This window comes from Podarcis gaigeae (genome assembly GCF_964106915.1).
Source record: "Podarcis gaigeae genome assembly, chromosome: 8".
Taxonomy (NCBI): domain Eukaryota; kingdom Metazoa; phylum Chordata; class Lepidosauria; order Squamata; family Lacertidae; genus Podarcis; species Podarcis gaigeae.
In genome coordinates this window covers 34,532,904-34,552,695 of record NC_139684.1, presented here as the reverse complement: position 1 = coordinate 34,552,695, position 19,792 = coordinate 34,532,904, and the positions used below count along the sequence as shown (strand labels likewise).

At 37.9% G+C, this 19,792-nt stretch overlaps 1 protein-coding gene across 21 annotated transcripts in view; it reads left to right on the top strand.

The window, feature by feature from the left end:
• CHD9 (chromodomain helicase DNA binding protein 9) overlaps positions 1-19,510 on the top strand; it is a 73,367-nt gene extending 53,857 nt beyond the window's left edge. For 5 of the 21 annotated variants that reach the window (XM_083750395.1, XM_083750406.1, XM_083750403.1 and 2 more), the window contains 19 exons: positions 446-642; positions 1,318-1,517; positions 1,939-2,098; positions 2,794-2,883; positions 2,996-3,099; positions 3,186-3,303; positions 4,089-4,146; positions 4,466-4,508; positions 4,643-4,862; positions 4,983-5,185; positions 6,045-6,953; positions 9,449-9,612; positions 10,748-11,020; positions 11,684-11,852; positions 13,298-13,437; positions 14,409-14,630; positions 14,935-15,063; positions 15,601-15,705; positions 16,130-19,510. In XM_083750395.1, coding sequence (XP_083606521.1) covers positions 446-642; positions 1,318-1,517; positions 1,939-2,098; positions 2,794-2,883; positions 2,996-3,099; positions 3,186-3,303; positions 4,089-4,146; positions 4,466-4,508; positions 4,643-4,862; positions 4,983-5,185; positions 6,045-6,953; positions 9,449-9,612; positions 10,748-11,020; positions 11,684-11,852; positions 13,298-13,437; positions 14,409-14,630; positions 14,935-15,063; positions 15,601-15,705; positions 16,130-16,999 — 4,374 coding nt within the window. In that variant the 3' untranslated portion in view covers positions 17,000-19,510. The remainder of the gene's footprint in view (positions 1-445; positions 643-1,317; positions 1,518-1,938; positions 2,099-2,793; positions 2,884-2,995; positions 3,100-3,185; positions 3,304-4,088; positions 4,147-4,465; positions 4,509-4,642; positions 4,863-4,982; positions 5,186-6,044; positions 6,954-9,448; positions 9,613-10,747; positions 11,021-11,683; positions 11,853-13,297; positions 13,438-14,408; positions 14,631-14,934; positions 15,064-15,600; positions 15,706-16,129) is intronic. The other 16 variants (XM_083750414.1, XM_083750402.1, XM_083750408.1 and 13 more) reach the window with 11 other exon arrangements.
• The last annotated feature ends 282 nt before the right edge of the window (positions 19,511-19,792 follow it).

Genomic DNA, 19,792 nt, shown 5'->3' with positions numbered 1-19,792 from the left:
ACCCTCTTGACAGTGTCACATTTGCCAGGGATTTGATATATGGCAGCCTCAGAGAGGATATTCTTGATAGACACTCTGATTGTGGAACTGTCTTTCCCCTCAAATATGGTTGAACCATGTCTTACAAGCTCTAGACACCAAGCAAAGACCTACTTATTCACCCAGGCTTAGTTGAATCTCTGATACTGCACTATGTAAATGGTTATTTGTCAGTGTACATGCTGATTTTCTCTCTTACTGTTTATTGGGAGATAGATGCTAAGATTTGTTGTGTTTTAAAATCTTGCGTTTGGATTATTTTAAAATGAAAAGCTGATTGCAAAATTTATAAAAACAAGAAAAATAATAAATAAAATATCAGACAAGGATGTTTTGATGAATTTTATCATTTTGTATTTTGAAAATGCTCACTTCTGTTGACTCAGAATATTATTACATTTTACAGAATAGCTTGGTTATTGACACTCCTAGAATTAGGAAGCAAACAAGGCCTTTCAGTTCTACAAAGGATGAACTTGCTGAGCTATCTGACATTGAAAGTGAAGGGGATGATAAACCAAAACTTCGGAGGCCTTGTGACCGCTCCAATGGATATGGAAGAACGGAATGTTTTAGGGTGGAAAAAAACTTGCTAGTTTATGGGTAAAAATGTTTTTTGTTTCTTTGGTGTAAAGAGAGACAAAAATATAAATAATAAAATTATTATTATTTCTTAAATTTCATTTTCTGTATGGATGGTGTCCTACTTTACACTTGCTATTGTACCAGATTCCAGCAGTTTAGTAGTGATGCTGCAGTACAGTTACAATGTAGTATTTTGTGGCAATAGATATAATGACCAAAGTGCTTACTTATTGATCAGCAGACCTTAGGATCAGGCCATGTTGCTTTTTCTATTGCGGTCATGTAAAACACACACATATAATGTTACTATAGTTCTTCTCATAAAAAACTGTAGTAACAAAATGTGCCATAACGTATGTGTAATAGAATAGTAGTTATAATAGCAAAGAGAAAATCTCCCTGTGGATATGTTTAAATATTTTATAGATACAGAAAAACCTGTGAGGGACCAAACTAATGCTCACAGACTCACAGATTTGCATAAAACTAGTGGCTTTCCCTATTAGCTTGCAGGATGGTAAGGGGAGAAAACCTTAGATTCTCAAAGCAACACAAAAGGGGAAATTGTTAATGCATTAGAAATATAAAATATATTTTTACCTCTTAACACTTTGCAGCAAAACATTCTACAAGTAGTCTTAAAGATGCCATTTTTGTTTAAAATGTTAAACTCCAGTGTTAAACTCTAAACAGGTGGGGCCGTTGGAGAGAGATTTTATCACATGGGCGATTCAAGAGACAATTGAACGAACAGGATGTAGAGATAATCTGCAGAGCCCTTCTAGCATATTGCCTTGTCCATTACAGAGGAGATGAAAAAATAAAAAGTTTTATATGGGACCTTATTACACCAACGGAGGATGGGCAAACTCGAGAGCTACAGAATCACCTAGGTAAGAATCTGTAAGAGGACTATTTTTTGACATGCTTGTGATGAAATTAAAGACTCCTCAAAAGTACTGAAGCACGATTCACCTTGTGAAATAAAATGGGGGAGGATACAAATGCATGTATTCTTCTTCTAATTTCCTATTTTGTGGCTTTGGGGAGAAAAACAGCTGGTGGAGACCATTTTGAAGGGTTAAATGACCCATTCCATCTAAAACCGCAGCCGCTTTACCTTGGGGAACGTTGAGAGTAATCATGGTATTTTATTACGTGTAGGTCTACCCTCTTTTGTCGTTTAGCATTACTGTTTGAATTATCTACACTTGCAATGTTAAGGGAAAACAGATAGTATTCTCTGTCTTCCTGAAACAAGGAAGTTCTATCATACCATGCAGTTGTTACATTGTATTTTCCTATGTTGCATAGGTTTGTCAGCTCCTGTTCCCAGGGGCCGAAAAGGAAAAAAAGTTAAAACTCAGGCCAGCACTTTTGATATTCATAAAGCAGAATGGCTTCGAAAGTATAATCCAGAGCATTTGTTGCAAGATGATGGATATAAAAAACACATAAAACATCACTGCAATAAGTAAGTAGCAATATAAACACATGATTTAAAGTTTGTCTCCTTGATGTACAAGTAACACCTTCATACTAAATGCTAATAATCTTTATTAATGTTAACAAATGAGGTGCTATGGATTACAAAACTAGCATAATTGTAGTAGCCACATTGTAAACTAGTCTGTATATTTGTACAGTGGTTACACCTTGTGCAGATGCCAAAAGTTGGAAGGGAAGAGGAGCAGACAGGAGGAGAGAACCTGTAAATTTTGGCAGGAACTCTCCCTACTCCTGTAAAAGAAAAATTTATGTGGGATTTGCGGGGAATGTCACCCTCCTTTGCCTTCCTCCAAATTACAAATTGTTTGGGCCTGACAGATGTGCATACGAATTGTTCTCATGTTGCCAGAAACTTGGCAGCAAACGTGCTGCTGCAAGCCCTTAGTTAGCTGGAACTAAGCATTAGGCCCAAAGCATCAAGGTCATTAGGTATGGAGAAGGTGTGGGGGACTACTTTTACGGACTCGTAACCATTAAAATGCTACAGGTGTGTGGAGTGATGAAATTGGCCTCAAAATACACTTGGAAAATTTAAGGTTAAATTTGTTGATAATAATGCTGAGCATGTTTCCTATATATTCCAAAATAGTAGCTTGTTGAACTAAAATACACTCTGCCCGTGGCTGAAGAATTAATTGTCTTCTGTGTGTTTATGTTTAGGGTCTTACTTCGAGTTAGAATGTTGTATTACTTGAAGCAAGAAGTCATTGGTAATGAGTGCTCAAAAGTTTTTGATGGAGTTGAAGCCAGGTACACCATGTTGAGGCTCTTTCCTCTTTTCTCCTTATCCGTAAATAATGTTGTTTCTCAGAATTCTTTAATTGAGTTTACTTAACACCAGCTTTCTGGTTAACTATTTCAGTGAAATTGATATTTGGGTCCCTGAGCCAGATCACTCTGAAGTTCCAGCGGAATGGTGGGATACAGAAGCAGATAAATCTCTATTAATAGGAGTTTTTAAACATGGTAAGTGATAGGGATACTACTTGTTTCTTTTTCACATACAGATTGCTTGTCTTTTGAAATAATATTAATAAATATCTGTTTCTCAGGTTATGAAAAGTACAACACAATTAGAGCAGATGCAGCTCTCTGCTTCTTGGAAAGAGTGGGAAAACCGGATGACAAGGCAGTCGCTGCAGAACAGAGAGCCAATGACTATATTGATGGGTATGATTTTTTAAAAAACACTATTTAAAGTGAATCACCCTCCTTCATTGAGCATGCAAACAAGATAAAGGGTGAGAACCAGCCAGAGTTAAGCCCGTTTAGTGGTGGCTTCAAAATTCAGTAACAATCATAAAAAGAAAGCTATTTCTCGTTGAATTGAGTATGAGAGAGTTAAATGTATTTTACAGTCCCATTGATTTTAGTAGGAAAATTAAATGCTTTGTTGTCTGGATTGCATCCAAAGGTTATACTAGGGTTTGTTGTTGTTTTTTTACAATAAAAGCACAAAATGCTTTGACCCCCAAACCAGTCAAATGTGGTCATAGCCCCAAAGGGTCGTAGAGCCCTCTTTTCCCCTAAAGCTAACTTTTGCCTGGCATGAGTTTACAGGCCATGGGAATGAGAGAACTCTTTGTATGTCTTTCATATGCCCATATGGTCCTTTCTCTGAGCATAACATACATGTAACAACAGTGATTCTGCAGTACTGTACAGAAATTTGAGGTTATTAGAACCATTATTTATCGCTTGCAAGGTTAAATCTGGGATGTGGAACCATGTTGCCATACAACTCCTATGAACCCAGAGTGTCCTCCAGATGATAATTATCAGGATACATAGAACAAAACTTTAAATAAAAATGTACAAGTAGTTAAAACCATAATACATTTTCTTTGTAGCAAGTTTTTTCTTCCACAAAATAATTTAAAATGTATCCAGTAGTTAAAACAATTGTATGAAAAAACACATACTTTACAAGCCTGTGCTGAATGTGTATTTTTCAGAGATGTAGAAGACCCAGAATATAAACCAGCCCCAGCAATGTTTAAAGATGACATGGAGGTAATGTGTTGTCAGTATTCTTTTTTTCAGTTACACCAAAACTTAAGAGTTGATGAGACTGTCATATTTGCCATTGGTTAAAACAGTAGTTTTTTTAATTAGCTTCTTGGCAACTTTTCAATTAAACTATAGGGATTATTTTTTCTTTGGAGAGATTTTGAGCCTCTTAATTTAAAAATGAAGTTAAAATAATCCATATTAAGATGAGTTATTACTATTCTTAGAGTAGTCAGTCATCTGCAAGATGTGTGACTTGTGCTGTGTCTGAATCATGCCTCTGTTCATTCTGCTTTTTTTTAATTAAAAAAATCTTTTTTAGGATGATATATCATCACCGGGGGATCTTATAATAACAGATGGAGGTAAAAAAAACCAACACCTCATGATCTTAAGATACTACAGTGAATACTCTTATTTGTATTACATTAGAGCAAACTTGTGTTTTTATGGTGGAGAAACAGAATCACCAGGAAATTCTTATGTTCCTTAATTATAGATGGTCAGATGATTGAAGGGGACAAGCTTTATTGGCCAACTCAGTCTGCCTTAACTACACGCTTACGCCGCCTAATAACAGCATATCAGCGTACTAGTAAGAACAGGCAAACCCAACAGATACAACCTGCATTTCCAGTCCAGGCCTGTATGATGCAGAATCCGTATGAAGAAGCTGCTTTAAATCCAAAAATGGCTGCCAAAATTGAAAGACAACAAAGGTCTGTAAATGCTAGGCTTGCCAGGTTTAAAAAATAACTATTTTCTAGTCAATCATTCTTTGTGCTTTTGGGGGAAAGTTACTTAATTGGAATTATTTTTCTTCTTTCTTTTCAATCTAGATGGACAAGAAGAGAAGAAGCTGATTTCTACAGAGTGGTTTCAACTTTTGGTGTAGTGTTTGATCCTGACAGAGGCCAATTTGACTGGACGAAGTTTCGAGCCATGGCTAGGCTACATAAGAAAACAGATGAGAGTTTAGAAAAATACTTGTATGCATTTATGGCCATGTGCAGGAGAGTCTGCCGCCTGCCTTCAAAAGATGGTGGGTTACTTGCTTATTTTTTCCTTTATGAAAAATAAACAGGCAACAGAAGCTACAACAACTTTTTTATTGAAAAATGCTAAACCAAATTGTTCTTTGCATGAAGCAGGAGCAACAAACAGCTTCCCCCAGCATGTAAGAATAGCAGTCTTTATGAGATAGAACTGTATTGTATAAAGTGATATTGACTAGACAAAAATCTATCGGACTACAGTATTTTAATTGCATTTATATATTGGGTAGTCAAAATGCTCAGCACAATTTCCTCAAGCAGAAGGCAGCAGATACATGTCTGTGGATAAGGAATTTTTCAGCTTAGCGACTGCCACAGAAAATGCCTTCTCCTGAGCAGCTATCCCCTAAACTTTTGAGGGTGTTGAAACTATCAAGAACCCCCCACCCTGAGAGAGGCTGAAGGCAGGGAGGCAGTCTTTTGGATATTTGGTGCTGAAGGTATTTAGGATTTTAAATGCTAATGTGAGTACCTTGAATTGATCCTGGAAACTAACTGGCAACTAGTGACATTGTTTTAGAACAGGGGTTATGTGAGTTCTAAATGGAACTTCAGCTTGTATTTCGGCTGCAACTCTTTGAACCAGTTGAAGTTTCCCAGTCATCTTCAACGTCAGCCCCAATTAGAGTATGTTACAATAATTAAATCTGGTAGTGACCAGAGCATGGGCTATAGTTTCCAAGTAATCTCTGACCTAAAAAGTTAGTAGCTGATCAACCAAAAGTTATATTAATACTTAATATTACGTTAGACATTCTAACCTCCTAAAGAGTGCTGTTATTTTAAAAGTTTAATTATAATTCCTGTTCTTAGAGTTGCTGATTCTTGTGTGTGTTTCCTGTGCAGAACTTGTGGATCCCAATATTTTCATCCAGCCAATTACAGAAGAGCGTGCATCTCGAACCTTGTATCGCATTGAACTTCTCAGGAAGGTGCGAGAACAAGCTGTCCGTCATCCACAGATATTTGAGCGAATAAAACTTTGTCAGCTTAATCCTGATTTGCCAGTTTGGTGGGAATGTGGGACTCATGACTGGGATTTACTGATTGGAGCTGCAAAGCATGGGGTTAGCCGAACAGACTACCACATCCTTCGTGATCCTGAACTTTCATTTATGTCAGCCCAGAGGAACTACAGTCAAAGTAAAGTAGCACTTCCAATAACTCCTACACCACTTTTGCATCAGTATCAGATGGTGTTGTCTGCATCTCCTCTTGCACCTCAGGCAAGGCTGCTAGATATTAAAGGGAACGCACTTGAGGATACAAAAGTTAAGAATGAAAACCATAAAGAAGATCCACATTCTTCTGGAGAAGAATCCATATCTGCTGAGGATATGCGAACAGGAGTAAAGACTGAACCTTTGAGCCCAAATAATGGCACACCATCTCATGCTACAGACCAGAAACCTGTTGTAAAGGCAGACAGTGACAGGCGTATGGTTGCTGCAAGGACAGAACCCCTAACTCCTAACACTGCTTCCAAAAAACAGAGACCTAACAAGAGAGGATCAGAATCAAGCTCCGATTCAGATTCTGATTCAGATAGATCAACCTGTTCTTCCAGATCATCTTCATCTTCATCATCCTCTTCATCCTCTTGCTCACGTTCCAGATCAGGATCCAGTTCCTCATCTTCTTCATCTTGTTCTTCAGCATCATCGTCCTCTTCATCATCCTCTTCCTCCTCATCATCATCGTCATCCTCTTCGTCAGAAGAAAGTGACAGTGATGAAGAAGAATCACAAAAGCGACGTAAGTGCTGTTTCACTCATTTTCACATTCAAAAGGCTAATTAAGAGCTAATTTGCTTTAAACGTGCTGGGAGAAGGTTGACATAAGGCCCCTTTCCCCTTAATATAGCATGTAAATAAATATTTGAATTGTAGGAAACTGGACTACGGGGGTGCCATATAATGCTGTAATCACGAACAGGCTAGAAAAATACTGTTCTTGCTCTATGAAAAGTAGAAATGTGGCTTCATGAATTGCAACAGCTGTTGCTGAAAGTAAAATTAGAACATATTTTTACCTTTTTCCCCGTATTTGATTTCTTTTTTTAAAAAAATTAGGAATGCAACTACAAGAATGCTGCCTAGCCATTCATATTTGATTTTATGTAAATACATAATATGTATTTGATATGTTAACTTCCTTTGCTGTGCATAAAATTAATTTGCAAGGTTTTTTTTGGGGGGGGGGGAATACGAACATGAGTTTGACCAAACTGCAGGAGGCAGTGGAAGACAGGAGTGCCTGGTGTGCTCTGGTCCATGGGGTCACGAAGAGTCGGACACGACTGAACGACTAAACAACAACAACTTAATCTTAGTATAAGAGCTCAGTAAAAGTATGGTTTATGCTTTTCTAAAGAGAATATATAGTATACACACTGTTTGGGCTTTATGATTGAATTATTACACTAAACTTCTAAAGTATTTTGGCACATTCAGACTTCTCAGCTATTCAAAGTAAAATTCCCCATGTATTTTGTAAACAACATCAAGATTATGGACAGCTGTAGTTGCTGTTTTGGAATTCTAACGTCTCATATATATATAAATCATATGTTCATAAATTTACAAGGCAAACCCATACATAAGTATATAAACCACATGTCTGAAATAGTATAGGAGAGCAATCCTGAAACCATTTTGCCTCTCCCAAATTGACCTCAAATATTTCTCTGCAGTGAGGAAGAAAATGGGAAAGCCTCCCCATTGTATGTTTGCTCAAATCCTGTCTTAAGGGCATATTTGTGTATGAATAGGGTGAGTCTGCGACCTGTATTTAGGAAGTAAGCATTTACCATCACAAAAGAATGGCCAGGCTGTCCAGGTAGAAGAATCAGTGGCCATTATTAGGTATCCTTGCAAACAGGAATTTTGTTGGAGACCGCCTCCTTCTGTGATGTATTTATGATGTTTTGGGGTTGGTCTCTGGCTACAGGGTGGGCAACTTCAAAAGTCTATATAAGGGATTCTGCACCATTGTTCTGGGTCCCTCCTGTCTCCTGTGTGTGGTAGTGTGCACCCTGTTGCAATAGCTAATAAAGATCAGGCTTACTAGCTTCCTTGCTTCTCAATATTCTCTGGTTGGCCTCTGTTATTTTTTCCTTCCAATAGGACTCTATACCTAAGGAGTCTATACGGGCTCTTGGCTACCCCATAAGGGAAAAGGAGTAGTTTTTTCTTATAACATTGCATTTGCCATATTCTAGAGTCGTGAATGAAACCAACTTTTGCTAGCATTCACTACTACAGTGTTGACACTAAAAAATGTAATACAGGATTCAGAGACTATAAGGTCTATTCAGATATTGTTTCTTCCTATGGTTATATCTCCAGAGAAGGGCTGCGCTTAGAAATTCAGGCCAAGCAGTTATTAGCTTGGTATCATTCTTTGCAGCCTAGAATGAAGCACTAGGTAATTGATAGAATCAGTTTATTTTGTTCTCTTGGTTTCTAGCTTTTCATTGCTCCTGTGCTTGTTGCTGTGCACTTAGTTTACCAATTTCTTGAGGGTTAAAATTATTGCCCATCAAATTTGCCTAGTTATATTTTCTGTCTAAAGTTATGGCAGTAAATTGTTCATACCATGATAATCTCATGTCTTGATTTTCAGTGTAATGGCACTTGAGGACTGTTTTGGAACTATTGTCGTAGCAGTTCTCAGCAGTTCTGTCCCTCAGAGTCTTGAAATGATGGTTTGTAAAGAGCAACTTGTACACTAGTCCTCCTGTATCTCATGCCCAGTTGTCCCACAATGGCCTCTGATTCATGCTGCACTGTTTGTGTACAATCCAGACTGTGAGAACAGTGGGCAATAGCGGTGCTAAGAAGTAATTTCTATTATAAGATATGATCTAGACTAAGATCTAGAATGTTTGATTTTTAAAAAATAAAAATATTTATTTTACTATTATAGATGTTTGCATACTTGCATAGTATTCAAGGATCCTGATTAAGATGTCTCAGTTTTCTTCTTTTTTGACATCCAGAAGGACTGGCTGATAAAATACTCACTTTTGGCCATAGAAGCAATCCAAGTTTTCTCAGGATAAAAACTATCAAGTGATATCAAATATTAGTCAAACTGAGAGTAGACCTAATGAAATCACATGGGTTTACCCTGAATGTGACTAACGTTTAATATCACCATTTGCATATCAAATCATTTTTGTGTTGCAGAAATAGGGTATCCATTATTGGAAATTTTATGCTCTAATAACCTTAAATTGTTTCCCTCAGCAGAAGGAACGCCTCTTTTGAAAGCATATGATGAAGAGAGTGTAGCTTCCCTAAGCACTGTGCAGGATGAAACCCAGGACAGTTTTCAAATGAATAATGGAACACCAAATTCTAACTGTATCTTACAAGGTGGATATATGTTGGCTGCTTCCTACTGGCCAAAGGTAAGTTAGTAAGGCTGGATCTAAACACATCAAAGAAGTGTTTCAGTTTAAAATGTAAATTTAAACAGGGAAAACAGGGAAAGAAAAAGTGGACTCCACATCGCCATTGCATATACACGATATATAAATCACTTTTTCTTTTACCAGTCTAGCAGAGTCCTAAGACTACATGTATATAAATCTATATAGATTTCCTTCCAAAAAATACTGAATTTGCTAATTCATTTTCTTCAAACTTCTGAATTTGAGAAGTATATAAATTTGGGCTTCAGTTGCTTCCTGACATGGCTGGGAAGAAGTAGTTATTTTATCATTCAGTATCAGAGATGGCCACTGTGCTCCTTTCACTGGCACTACTGCATTTTTTTTCTATAATTGGAAGCATTAATACTACTGTGTTCTTGCCTCTTGGACTGGCCACCACATCTATAATTTCTCCAGCATATGGTGATTATTTTAGAAGATATGTGATATGGGAATAAATATTCCCCTCAGTCACATGCTGGTAACACCCTGCTCTTTGCCCAGCCACTCAGTTATGTCAGAGATCCAGTTGTCTGCCACCAAATGTTCACTTTCACTATCAGTGCTAGAAGAGCTTAACTATATGGCTTCATTCTAGAAGCTGCAGTCAATTTTCCTGCCTAAAAGGAAAGGGAGAAGGAGACACAAGAATCTGTTACTGCATCCTGTTCAGAAAAACCCTTCTGACTATTGGCCTGTTCAGACCTAGTTTTTTTTCAGTCACTGCCCCCAGCATTTCTGTTCTCTGGAAGTAACTATAACTCTTTGCTGTGGACAGGCTTCCGTCCCCGTCCCCCCGCAACAGTCACATCAATCCTGAACAGTGATGCTAGCCTGAGTGGAATTTAAAACATGGTTTGTGCATCTGTAGAGATTATTGAAGGCAGTATTATTACCCTTCTTATGTACAAAGCAAGAGAAATCATAATGCCAAATTATGACCACAATGAGAAGAACATATTTGTTAAGTGGTAGATCAAAACTCTCCTGATGATCCTGCAGCCTTGCCACATTTTGTTGGTTGTTTATTAATTACTCAGATTAATTTAGCAAGTTCTTTTAACTGTTGAGATAGAAAAGTAGGCTATTAACTGCCTTCTATTCCTTCTAGGATCGGGTTATGATTAACCGTCTGGATAGTATTTGTCAAACAATATTGAAAGGTAAATGGCCTTCGGCACGGAGAAGTTACGACAGCAATACCGTGGCTTCATTTTATACCACCAAGCTTTTAGACAGCCCGGGTGCCGCTGCAGAGTACAGTGAGCCCAGTGTACCAACACCTCCATGTGCAGATGTTAAAGAAGAAAATGATCAGTCACCACAGATGTCAAAGGTGAAGAAGCATGTACGGGAAAAGGAGTTTACAGTGAAAATCAATGACGTATGTTTATTTTTATCGCCCTAGGACCTGATTGCGATTGCGGTGTGCAGCGTGCTTTACCTACAAGTGGCTGCCTGCTCTCAATCTTATTTCCTTCACACACACATTTATGGGTATTTTGGGATAAATTTCTATGGGGCATCCCCCCTCCCTTTAAAAAAAAAAGAATTCAGAATTGATCAACAAATGACAACAATTCTTGGACTTTTGAAGCCTTGCTGGTGGGATGCTTTCTCATATAGCCTTTCTTCTGCTGTCTTTAGTGCTGAAGGTGCTTTCCAGAGTGTCTAGCTCTTCTGAACTCAGTCTTGAATGTCTGAAAACAGGAACTTCCAGATATCCAGTTTTTAAATGCCCTTGGTGAACAAATCAGAATTCCTTAGGCTCTTATGCTAAAAGGTCAATAGTAATACATACTAATGAATACAAACCCTTTATAATAATTAACTTGATATCCACAAATTTATGTTTTAATACATACTTATTTATAAAAGTATTCAGTTGCAGTCATTACTGTACCTGACTAAAGGCTGCCAGTTACTTAGATGCGTGTATGAGAGAAGATCAATTCTTCTTGAAAGAAATTGCAAATGAAGATCTTAAACTATTTCATTGGTTTGTTCTTCCCAAAGAAATGTGCTAACCCTCATGTTTGTTTAACAGGAAGGGGGTTTGAAATTAATTTTTCAGAAGCAGGGGTTTTCTCAGAAAAGACCATTTGAAAGTGAAGATGGTACATTAGGACAGCAGCAATACCTTGCCAGGCTACAGGAACTCCAGAATGCTTCAGAGACCAGCCTTGCCAATTTCCCAAAGTCTTTGCCAGAGTTGGGTAAGCATTGTGTGAAAGCCAGTGTCTAATGCCAAAAGGTTTGCTACTTAGATATTGTATTAATAATTTTTGGATTGCCATTCCAAGCTGTTTAACTGTTTGTCACATTAGTTTTACTAATGTGATAAGCTTGGTTCTGTGCTGTGACACTTCATACTTCAGATGGGTGCTCAGCTGGATGCTATGTCATACACAAAAGCATTCCCCGCACATATTAAACTGGTATGTCAGAGAGAGAGAAGACCAGAATCTCTCTCCATGGCTCTCTTAACAAGGAATGTTATGAAGTACCATTCAATCAAGTCCCCGTTTACAGTATGATGTGGTACAGTTTGAAGAGATTGTTTTGTAGCTCCTTACAACCCTTTCTGTTCTTAACTTCCCTGAACAATTTAGTGTTATCAGTAAATGTGGCTACCTCACTTGCTTGTCCCTAACTCTGAAACATTTATGAACAAGTTCTATTACTGCCATTGATGATTGCATAAGTGAAAGAATGCATACACTTCAAATAATTTGGATGATGTTCTGCTATCTAGAACCTAACTCAAATAAGTAAAAATGTTACAGCTTTACAAGGCTGAATAGCAACTCTTTTGAAGGAAGAGCTGTAGCATAAAGTAATGGTGATAAGTGAGCTGAGAAAATGCTGAGGTTTTCTTTGGCCTTGACATGGTCCTGTATGTTTGCAGGCCTGTTATTCCCCTGGTGTCAGGTTGTAATTGCGGGGAGAAAAGAATATAGAGCCTATTGAAGTTGGGTACTTTGACATCAGTATTAATATGTATGCCACATAATCCTGGAGTGGTACAGCGGCGGGGCATATGCCCGTGCTGCCCAGGGTGGACGCGCTCCCGAGGGGAGCAGAGAACGCTCCCGAGGGGAGCGGGGCACGAAGGGTGTCCTCCCAGGTGCAGGATAGCCCCTGGGGCGCATGGAACGGCACACATGCCCTGCAGCCAGGGGCAGAGTGAGCTGCCTCTGGCGGACATTTGGCGCGCCATCCCCCACGACTCGCAACCCTCCCCCAAGCTGTCAAAATGAAGGGGGAAGGGGAGAATGCCACTGGCAAAGTGTTGCAGCTCCTCCCCTTCCGCCGATGGCTCGGGGTAGGCTTGGGAGTCGCAGGTAGGCGGCGCGTCAAATGTCACCTCCCTCAGTGAAGACACCCAGGGAAGTCCACCTCCACCACACACCCCTTCCTCCACCCCTGGGTGGAGTGTATGCCCAGTGTATGCCCAGATAAATTAATGAACCTTAGTCATGTTCTTACTTTGAATGGCCTACTCAGAGTAAAACTCTGTCTCATAGATACGCTAGAACCTTTTTCTATAAATTCATTTTACTTTCAGTGACTTTTTTTGTTGCTACTTTTACAGTTGTTCATATTCATTTTGAAAAAAAGTCTTTTGTTGCTAATTTTATGAAACTGTTAATTTGATTAGGAACTTCCAGTCAATCAACAGCTACTGCAAATGGAATAATAGTTGATGACCAGCCTGTAATGAAAAAGAGGAGAGGAAGGAGGAAGAATGTGGAAGGAGTAGATATCCTGTTTATTAATAGAAACAAAGCACCTAACCACGTAAGCAGATGTGAATTGATATTTTAAGTATACATGCTGTCCTGATGTAAATGTTATTAATTTTGGAGGCTTTAATGTCTTTATATTGGCCAAATAGAAGCCAGCCTGCTTCAGTAGATTTCTTGTATTGTACTACTGGTATTAGCTTTGGCATTGATATTACAAAATGCATTGACATTCCCATCCAGCATCTTATTTAATCAGGTTCATATATTTATGCAAGACAAAACTTTTTTAGCAGGGTTGACATCTTGAATATGTAAATGTGAGGGTCATGCAGTCCAACCCTCTGCAATGCAGGAATCTCAACTAGATTGTACATGACAGGTGGTCATCCAAACTCTGCTTTAAAACTTCCAGTGTTCTTCCTCATGTTTGATCAGAATTTAGTTTCTTATAACTTGAAGCCATTGATTCAAGTCCTACCCTCTGGAGCAGGAGAAAACAAGCTTGCTCCATCTTCCTATTGATACTTGAAGGTGGCTATCGTCTCTTCTCTGCCTCCTTTCATCTAAGCCAAACATACCCAACTCCATCAACCATTCCTCATAAGGCTTGGTTTCCAGACACTTTATAATTCTGGTTGCCCTCCTCTGCATTTCTTCCAGCTTGTCAATATCATTCTTAAATGGTGGTGCCCAGTACAAGACACATTACTCCAGCTGTGGTCTGACCAAGGCAGAATAGAGTAGTGCTATTACTGTACTTCCTTTGATTTGGACACTATACTTCTGTTGATGCAGCTCGAGAGAGAGCTCTCAGACTGCAATCAGCAATCTCCAATCGACTAAGTCAGGCATAGGCGAACTCGACCCTCCAGATGTTTCACGACTACAATTCCCATCATCCCTGACCACTGGTCCTGTTAGCAACGCATGATGGGAGTTGTAGTCCCAAAACATCTGGAGGGCCAAGTTTGCCTATGCCTGAACTAAGTAGAACAGTACTCATAACACTTTGTATTTCTGCAGGTTTGCCATAGCATTAATGTCCCTCAGGTTGCTCCAGGAATAAACCCAGCACTTCCATATGTACCTTCCCACGGCGTGTGTGATGCAGAAAGCCCAGTTCCAGTTATTAACTTGAAAGATGGAACAAGACTTGCAGGCGATGATGCCCCTAAAAGAAAAGATTTGGAGAAATGGTTCAATGAACATCCTGGCTATGTTGAAGATTTAGGAGCTTTTATTCCTGTAAGTATTTCCATTCATTCTAACTGTGCTGTGATATTTGAATATAGCAAGCTAATTCTGTGTAATATTCATCTTTTAATATAGGGTTGTAATTTTGAACACGCTATGAGTACATATATGATAATTTTAGCATGGTTTGAGGCCATTTGAAAATATTGTGGTGTTTAATATAAAACTTAATGTGCATCATATTTAAGAAGTAAAACCTTTGTTAAGTAGGTCCTTAAGCATAAATATGTTATTCATAAGCAGCTTTAATGGTGAGGGCTCACATATATATGTATTTTTAATTCTGCTACCACAGAAAATGCAGCTTCATGAAGGAAGACCCAAACAAAAAAGGCACCGTTGTCGCAATCCTAATAAGCTGGATATTAATAGCCTTACTGGGGAAGAACGTGTTCAGCTAATCAATAGAAGGAATGCTAGAAAGGTATTTCTTTAACTTTTGTCATCCAGAGACATGCCAGCTTGGTGCCCTACCTCAAGGACCGCCTCTCCCTATATAAACCATCACAGCCTCAGCTTTCATCATCAGAGGCCCTTCTTTGTGTGCCTCCTCCAGAGGGTGCCAACACGAGAATGGGCCTTCTCTGTAGTGGCTCCCTGTTTGTGGAATGCTCTCCCAAGACAAAAACATTTCTCTTCAACCAGGCTTTTGGCCGATTAATATTCTACAACCTTTTAAATGTGAAGGAAGGGTTATTGTTTTGTTGTCTTGTTTTAATTATTTACTTGTTTTTATCCTGTATTTTATTCTGTGAACTGCCCTTAGCTCTTATGTTGAAGGACGGTGTATAAATATAAATATAATAATAATAATAATAATGATGATGATGATGATGTGTCACCATAACTATTCTAGCAGACAGAAACAAGATAGCTTGTTAAGTTATGAGTGCAAACTAAGTGTTGGATCCATGAAGTATACTGATAAATGTTTAATCCATTTTTGATCCTTACATTTCAGGTAGGAGGTGCTTTTGCTCCACCACTGAAGGACCTGTGCAGATTCCTGAAAGAGAATCCTGAATATGGAGTAGCTCCTGAATGGGCAGATGTTGTAAAACAATCTGTGAGTACTAGAGGGGGCGTCATAATTTTGTAGCTTTACTTACCAGAGAAAGCAGATTAGCCTTAAAGCAGTGTGATCCCTGTTTTAAGCAGTTTGGAAACAACTAGGAAAATTTTGAGTCTTGAGAACACTCTTGCTTATTTGTATTGTTATGTGCCATGTACAATGAAGGCACTATATAAAGTAAAGTTCAAAAGCTGTAAAAGGCAGCTTTTGCAAATGATTTTATTTGCATTATTTTTCTGGTTTCCAGCTAACATTCCTAACTATGCTGTATCTATTCTACCATATTATCGGCAGATGTTTGAAATTGATTTTAATACTTATTTTCTCAATTTAGCTACAGCATATTTTTAAGATGCAGAAACAGGTAGCTGCATTAAAGAATGCAATAACCCAAGTTTCATTTTTTTTCCCCTTTCAGGGATTTCTTCCTGAAAGCATGTTTGACCGTATTCTCACAGGGCCTGTTGTGCGAGAGGAAGTAAGCAGGAGAGGAAGAAGACCTAAAAGCGAGATTGCCAAGGCAGCTGCTGCTGCAGCAACAGCAGCAGCAAGCATACCGGTCAACCCTTTGTTAGCCAATGGGCTGCTGCCAGGGGTGGATCTATCTACTCTCCAGGCCTTACAGCAAAATCTGCAAAATTTTCAGTCACTGCAAGTGACAGCAGGCTTAATGGGAATGCCGACTAGTTTGAACACTGCTGGGGAGGCGAAAAACATGGCTGCTGTGTTTCCCATGCTGCTTTCAGGAATGGCTGGCTTACCAAATTTGCTAGGAATGGGAGGACTCCTCACAAAATCTACAGAATCTGCTTCCGAGGAAAAAAAGGGAAATGACTCAAGAGAGCCCGACGGGAAAAAAGAAAGGACAGAGAGCCAAAATGCACATAATGGTGGAGAAAACTCTGTGTCGGGTTCTCCTTCCACATCATCTGCTGCTGCTGCAGCAGCAGCCGCCAGCCCCCTTGCTCTTAACCCCTTACTATTGTCCAATATACTTTATCCAGGGATGCTTCTCACTCCAGGCCTTAATCTCCATATCCCAGCTTTGTCCCAATCCAATATTTTTGATGTACAGAACAATGAAAACAATGGCACAGGCACAGCCAAGCAAACAGAAGAAAAGGAGGAAAATTCTAGAGTTAAAGATCAAGAAGACAAAAGGGGAGCAGAGCCTAGCTCTCGCAATGAAAACAGCACAGATGAGGGTTCAGAGAAAGCCGATGCTTCCTCTGGGTCAGACAGTACATCGTCCTCGTCTGAGGATTCGGATTCTAGTGATGAAGACTGACACCAAACTCTGCACTTAAATTATAAACTGATTTTGAATTTATTCTTGAATTATTTTGTTGTAAATAACCAGTGTTGAGTGAGTGCATCAATAATTTAAAGACCGAACATTTCAGTATTTGTTTAGAAGTGCAAACTGCTTTCAAAGACGTTTTGCATGTAATATTTCTTGAGGTTCATAAGTTTCTGAACTTGTATGTACTATCAAATACACAATTGTGTAAAAAAAAAAAAAGAATTACAGCAAAAGGCATTATAATTTTGTTTTTGGGGGGTTAATTTTTAAAAATTGCTTAGTAAGAGCTGTATATTTAATATATTTGTAGTGAACACAAAATTCTTTATGCGCATTCTTGATTTAATTTGAATATAGTTTTACAGCCTCCTTGACACCTATAATTTACAGATCAAAACTCAGCAATAATTTGGGCAGCTAATGAATGTCATGAAAGCTGTAGAAACTACATCACCATCCATTGTTTTAATTACAAGAAAATGCTCTAGTGTTGTGATGCACTGCTGATGTTTCCAATTCAGGTACAACTCTGTTTTAAAAGAAAAGTTTCCCATTCAGCCAGTTAGATTGGCTACTTGTTACCTCAGCTGAGTTAGTTTAGGAAGTTTACATTGGTTTCTCTACTTGTTTTCATATTCTGCTTTGCTTTTTAAAGGCATCCTGTGTATGTTAATTTTGCAAGGGAAATGACCATTACCAGTTGCACTCTTGTAATAATAGTCACAAAAATCCCTTTCTTACTTTCTTCGACACCATGGATACCTTTTTAATGTTAAGATTTTGCTCCTTCTACAGCCTTCATGTTGTTGAGGAGCTGTATCCACAAGCTGAAATAACTCAAAGTGCCACTTCAACACTGCATACTTCATGTTATAAGGATAAGGATTAGATCCTTGTGAAAATGGCTTGTTTGTTTTGTTTGTTTCTCTTTTGTGTATGTTTGTCATGTAAACTCCTGTAGTTACCAGTTAATAATGGTAAGAGGAAATGTAGTCATGTTTAAAAATACTCATATTTCTCTACAGGTTTGGATTTGACTATGTAGAATAATGTTACCCAAAATCAAAATTTAGGGTATCATCTATCTGTTAGTTGTAATAATGCTGAGTTGCCCAATAACTTAACTTTTAAAAAGCACTTTCAACAATGATGTGAGAAATGTGTTCCATGAAACCATGGTATGACTGTGCTTATAAAGCATCTGTTTGAATACAGATCCTTAGAACCTTGATGCATAAAATCAGATATGTAATAGGATTCCTTGTTCTGCTGAAGCTGCTATTACTCTGACATGGTAGAATCACAGATTCACACCATACAGTGGAACTGAGGTGAAAAGGTGTGAGCTTGTATTAATTTCACTTGTGGTCCAAGAATAGGCAAGTTGAGTGAATGGGTAAAAAAATACTGATGATATAGTCAGTGACAAATCTTTTCAAAAGGAAATAATTTAGTATTTTGATACAGTTCTGTTGCTTGCTTGTACAGTAAACAAGACAGTGTTGTTTTTTACCAAGATCTTTACCAATAAAAATAAAGTTTGTACATGCAAAATTATTAACCCCTTTGACTAGAAAGCAGTATTACATGTAATTACAGTTATAAAAGTATCATTTGGATTGTGCTGGTTTACTGTATTTTCCCTCCCCGGAATAGTATGACTTGTTTGGCCCTTCCATGTCTTAGCAATAGTCAAAACATGCCACAAGAAAAGGGGTAGCAATTATTCATCATGAAAGGATGTATTACATATTTAATATTTTGCCCTTTGTAATATAGCACTTTTATTTATCTTGTATGTATCCATGATATAGCCAAAGTTTTCCAAACACGGTTGTTGACTTAGTCAATGGAGTATTTCAACAATATCACTTTGCACCATACCCCTACGTACCTCCCCCAAAAAGAAATCCTAAACATAATTTTTAATAAATTTATGAAATAAAGTATTTTCCTAATTATGGTCAAGTGAATTTTACTTACCATTCTAGTGATATCTCTGTAATAAGGAAATTTTACAGTTTCAATGTGTGACTGAAAGATTTGAATATGAAGTAAAGGTGTTTTTTTAATCAGCATCAGCTGAAAGGTGAGAAATATGTAGCTCTGTCGGCTAAACAATATGCAAGTGTGACTGCATAAAGTCAAGGGTTGTAAAGGAGCCTTTATTAGATTTACATTAATACTGAAATTTCAGTACAAAAGATATCCAATATGGTGAAGAAGTGTATGTTGGTAGTGACTAAAAAGAAATTTAGCTCTTATTGCCTTGTATTTCTATCCCTTGTTTCAGGCTTCATGATCCGTCTTAGTCCTGTTTTTCTTTTGGACATTTTGCAATATTTGCCAGTTGTTTTCTGTGTAGTCTGAATTTGCTTTCTTGTAGTTGAAAAAGCGTCTTAAAGTCATTTGTAATTTATTGAATTACTTTCTATGATGTTCTATAGAGCAAATGGAAGTTTAATTATTTTTTATTAAACATATTCTTTGACAACCCATGATGTTGGCCTCAATACATTAAAAATGCCTTTTAGTTATCACACAATGTAGTTAAGCTTGAGCAGAAAGTAAACAGTTGTTACAGCAATATTGGAGAGCTAAACATCTGCAGGTATTCAGTATTTAAAGAATTTGTGGTTTCAATTTTCTGCAATTCATATGAGTGGCTAATACTGAATGTGCAGGTAATATGAGCTGTCAAAATAGTTTTGTCTTTCTTGCCAAAGGTATTATATAGTAAGATTTTGTATTAAAACATCAAGAAATACTTTAAACTAA